This window comes from Benincasa hispida, chromosome 1 (genome assembly GCF_009727055.1).
Source record: "Benincasa hispida cultivar B227 chromosome 1, ASM972705v1, whole genome shotgun sequence".
NCBI classification, from domain to species: Eukaryota; Viridiplantae; Streptophyta; class Magnoliopsida; order Cucurbitales; family Cucurbitaceae; genus Benincasa; species Benincasa hispida.
In genome coordinates, this window is record NC_052349.1 from 7506653 (window position 1) to 7511552 (window position 4900).

At 33.8% G+C, this 4900-nt stretch overlaps 1 protein-coding gene across 3 annotated transcripts; it reads right to left on the reverse strand.

The window, feature by feature from the left end:
• Positions 1-1157: 1157 nt before the first annotated feature.
• Positions 1158-4481, reverse strand: LOC120070749 (putative glucose-6-phosphate 1-epimerase). Of its 3 annotated transcripts, none has more exons than XM_039022642.1 (9): positions 4173-4481; positions 3275-3504; positions 3023-3097; positions 2748-2804; positions 2502-2665; positions 2254-2388; positions 2046-2148; positions 1824-1923; positions 1158-1697 (listed from the first exon to the last, which is right to left on the reverse strand). In XM_039022642.1, exons 2-9 carry the CDS (start codon positions 3383-3385, stop codon positions 1513-1515), a joined length of 930 nt encoding a protein of 309 aa, XP_038878570.1. In that variant the 5' UTR covers positions 3386-3504; positions 4173-4481; the 3' UTR covers positions 1158-1512. The 3 variants fall into 3 exon arrangements, with proteins under 3 accessions (XP_038878570.1, XP_038878563.1, XP_038878556.1); XM_039022635.1 differs by having other exon boundaries at positions 3275-3555; XM_039022628.1 differs by lacking the exon at positions 4173-4481 and having other exon boundaries at positions 3275-4157.
• Positions 4482-4900: the final 419 nt, after the last annotated feature.

The window sequence follows — 4900 nt, forward strand, 5'->3', positions numbered from 1 at the left end:
TTAGACTAAATAGGAACTAGCCCCAAAATTTAAGATAAAAAACATATTTTTCTTTACCTTATATTATGAATGCTCAAAAGCACAAAACAAACACCAACCTAAGTTAGATAGAAAATGTACTTCGTGCATTTTATTTTATCATCACGTAAAAAATACTCATCTCAAGTAATTTTTTCATATTCATGGAGGAACTATTATAATTATTACCCATTTGTAATTTGTTTTAGATGTCTAAAAAAGCAAAATTCCTTAAAAAAAAAAAAATTGATAATATGAGACTTTTGAAGGTAACGTTTATGGAAGAATATTAAGATAATATAAGACTTTTGAAGATAAAATAAAGTCATGAAAAGGAGGCAATGAGACCAAGGAAAGCCCTTTATTCCAAGTTGAGATAAAGCCATGATTATTATAATCAATTTATATAATAAAAAAATTAAAAATAATAATAACTATGTATTAGTGAGAGATATTGACATGCCACCATATTCAGCCTAAGGTGGTCCTAAATTGAGCACACTATTACAATTCTCAATATATTTTTTTGGATAAAGTTCTTTTTTTTTTCTTTTTTTTTTAAGGAAATTTTTGGATGATTCGAAGTCAAAACTAATCCAATTCACATATCAAGTGTTCTTTAAAGTACAAATTGACTCAAATCCAATACATGATGAATAGGTCTATTTGAATTGTAAGAATTTTACACAATCAAAAAATTATATAATAATTCCAAACCAACCAACATCCATATCAAATACAAATGGAAGGAATTGTGATTCTGATTTCTTTTCTCTCTTTTCCCTTTTTAATAAAATATGAGAAGCAAGACAAAACCCAAAAGTTAGTACATAAATTTGAAATTTGCGTCTGTTCGGTTAAGAAATTTTAAAAAAGTGTCTAATAAATCTTTAGACTTTCAATTTTGTGTTAGTCTCTAACAAATTTGAATTTTCCTCTAATGGGAGCTTTACACTTTCAATTTTGTGACTACCAAATACATAAATTTCAAATAAAAAATTAGAAAGTTTAAAGGTTAAATTTATAATTTTGTAAGTTCGGAGGCTAAATAGATACAAATCTCATCGTTCAAAGACTAAATTTGTAATTTAATTAGACAGGGAAGTTTTTGAAACTAAGATAATAGTTGAGCATCTTGATTAAACAGAAAACCATGACTTTATAAGTACAAAAGAGGCAATTTTTCTGATTACTAAGAAGAAAATAACAAATTTGCGTCCCTTCTCTTCCTCTAAAAACAAGAAGATAGTTTTGGGGATATGCAGCCATTCTTTAAAAACATTGGCTTCCCAAGTTGCTTGCAGGATACCCCACATCCTAATTTCATCAATTCCACTAAAAAAATCAAAGAAAATTCACCATGTTTGACAGAGAGATCAGTTCTAAAACTACCATAACATTATTCTTAACACAGCATCAGCCCTTCTACACCCAATAAAAGTAGTCTGGCCATGCTTGTGTCCGTGCCCGTGCCCATGCCCGGTTTGATTTCCTCTACAAGTCAAGAGAGAAACTCGAAGGAACGACAGTGAGTTGCAGCTTTCCTGTCCATTCCTCACCCGGCCTCAAGGTAATCGGTCTCTCTAACGCTGCTCCGTTAACGCAAAGCATCTGTTTGTATTCTTCGTCGCCAAAATCCACCATTGCTTTTGACTTCTTCTCCCATGGATTCCAAACCACTTTGATACATAAAAATAACACCAATTAGCCTAAGCCCCCTCCTAATGATATTATTGGGCACAGCTTCCAGCTAGAATGGACGATACAATCAAAAGCAATTACAAATTACACATTCTAAATCTTACCAACATCAGGTAATCCTTCCTTTCTTATCACATACGTCCGCTTCCTTTCGTGATCAAGTACAGCAATTACATTCGGAGTACTCACATATACCCGATCCACCTGCCAATCAGAAACATCCAGCATTGTAATGTGAACAACTTTAATACCCCTAGAAAAGAACAAGCCTGTGACTAAGAACATCACACTTGCAATTGCTGAAGTGCTAGAAATACAGAAATTACCTCAGATTCAAAGGTTATGGCATCTCCTTGTTCTGTAAAGCGCTCCTTTTGGCATAGATTGTCTAAAAAGTCAAGCGTTTCGAGACCTTCAATTCTCACCTCGCTTCAACACAATTCAGATTCAAAACATATATAAGAATCAGATTTACAAGCAGATAAATATATAAAGATCAAAGCAAATGAATCACGAGACAGAAACTCGAGCTACCTTATGTCTGAAACCACCAAGTGCGTGTGATAAGCAAATGAGAAACCAAATGGCTTTCCATTTACATTCCTAACTCTAGATCTCAAAATCAGGTCTCCATCCGGTAGTAGAGACACCCGAAGGCGGAGCTCAAAACTGAAAAGTAAAGGTATGAATTAAGTTTCTTAGTAATGTCAAAGAGTTATTTTTGTTTAACAATTAATCTACTTTCTTCCAGACACCTCAAAAACTTTATGCATAAAATTTACCTGTGTGGCCAAAATTTCAAATCCTCCTCTGAAGATCTATATAGTAAATCAACAAAGGAGCCCCCCTCGATATCATCCGAGCACATGGGCGGTGGATTTTCATCAATTGTCCAGATCTTGTTCTTCACAAAACCATGCTGCTCTAGTGATCCACAGCTTCCAAACTACAATGATTTTCATAAAAAGCACATCAGGAATGAAGAAGGATACCTGTAGAGGTCTGCAAGTGGACAAAATCTTATATACCTGTGGGAAACATATGGGAATTCCTCCCCTCATAGCTTTTGGTGCCTTAAAGATTGCCTAAAATTCAAGAAACCACAATAACTCAGAGGATCTCCAAACAAAACTATATTCGAGTAACATTTTGTTTTAATATATTCATCTATCTGGCACAAAAGTCCAAACTAACAAAATTCCAACCAAATCTTCAAACTCTTAATGAATCTTTGCTATTAGCTTCTTAACAGCCAAAAATCCCATCAATGGTTTCATCAATGCAAGAAAAATCAGAAACCTACCTTACTACTTGTGAAGAGAAGTTCTTCCCCTTGATCATTTCTCCAAGAACAAACTTGTCCTCCGTGTAAGCTAATCTACATAATCCAAACCCAAAAAACCCTCAATCCAGAAACAGAGATTCAATCAATCAACCACAAAAATACAACAGAACAACCGAGAAAAAGCACAACGAGATAGGAACTTTCAGATTGAAAGAAGACTATAATCAGCATTGTGATTTCTTGCCATGAAAATGGAAGAAGAATACTCACCCTAGCTGATGCCCCTTTGGGATTTCTAAGCACAACCTGATCAATACCATTCCAATCCTGTGTAATCTCAGTCGCCGCTCTGCAATCCCAAACCGGCGCCGAATGCCCCATAACTTCCTCTCCTTTACTCTTCTTTCACTTCAAACCCCCAAAATTCTTCTCAAATTTCAAAATCAGGAGAAATTTTAAGACAACCCCACTCGATTTGTCGAGCCGTAACGGTTGAAAATCTGAAGAAGATACGAATTGGGTTCGTCGGTTAATGGCTTAGATCTACAAAACTGGAAAAGAAAAACCAAACCCAACAGAAAAAAGACGCAAATGAAGCAACCCAGAAGGCGGAAATTTGGCGTAACGCGTTATGGAAAACAGAAAGTTCAAAATCGAATAATCACGACCGTTTCAAATCCTTTATATATGTAAATGCAAATATAAATATTTTTAAGAAAGGCCGTCAAACTAAGGAAGAGGAAAAAAGGGTAGATTTTATTTGCATTTATTGTGGTCTATTTAGAAACTTTTTTTTCTGAATATTCGCCAAATCCCCCATTTAAAGAAGAAAAATGAACTACCATTGAAAGGCCTTCGAAAAGGGACAAGAGATACAGACAACCCAGATAACCATTTCCCTTTTCCGAGGAACAATACAGAGACCAAAATCCCCAAAAGAAAAATGTATTCAAATTCCATTCCAGCAAGAAATTTTTCGAATGACAGAAATTTGAAACAACCCCAAATGAAATTCAGTTCCTAAAACCCAGAAATTGACACAACCCATCAAGAACATAGAATGTTGATGCAATCAAATCAAATGTACATGAAAAATGGTGGAAAAAGAAAAACTGGAATTTTTTAATCACTTGCAGAGATCTAGGACATGGAATTGCGAGAAACATACCTTTTTCTGTACTCTTTTTTTTTTTTTTCCCCAAGCTCTCTGAAATTTTAAAACAAAGACTTGGAAATCAAAAAAATTTCAGTTTTGTTCTTTTGCATTACTTTAAGGAGAGCCATACAAAATCCGAGATTATAATGACCGCGAGGGGTGGAAGAAAGTAGAAGATAAGACACCATAACATGTTTCCTTTTGGTCCTTAAAATATTCAAATAAATAAGAATAAAGCAAATCTTAAGATTCTCTATACTCAAAGCTACAAATTATTCAGATAAATTTATAAACTAACGTAACATTCTATGGTTATAGTTTCATCGAATTTTAATACATTTCAAGAAACGCTGTGTTCTTAAGGACTGGACTCGATGAAACTTTGATGGATTAAAAAATTTGCTTGGCTTCCAAAGGGAGAAAGTCTCCAGAGCCATTGTTCAGCCAGTGATTCCAGTTATTAAATTCAATAATTCTTCACTTTTATTATTATTATTCTTATTTGAAGTGATCATTGGAAAGTTTTGATGAAATTATAGTAGTTCGTTGATTTCCTGTTCGAAATTCTGATGAAATTTTGATATTTAGTGGTGTAAAATTGGATGAATAGCTTTTTTTTTTTTTTTTTTTCTGCGGGCTGAAAATGAACATTTGGGATTTGGGAATATGAGAATATCCATGGCCTTTATTTCCAATTTTCCTTTTTTTTTTTCCTGTTGTTTCATTCCTTCTTTAAAAAA

Coding starts and splice junctions, on each gene's coding strand:
- LOC120070749 (XM_039022642.1), bottom strand. CDS start 3,385: ATGGGGCATTCGGCGCCGGTTTGGGATTGCAGAGCGGCGACTGAGATT. Junction 2,666..2,747: donor TTCCCATATGTTTCCCACAG/GTATATAAGATT, acceptor AAATCATTGTAG/TTTGGAAGCTGTGGATCACT. Junction 2,149..2,253: donor TTGGTGGTTTCAGACATAAG/GTAGCTCGAGTT, acceptor ATTGTGTTGAAG/CGAGGTGAGAATTGAAGGTC.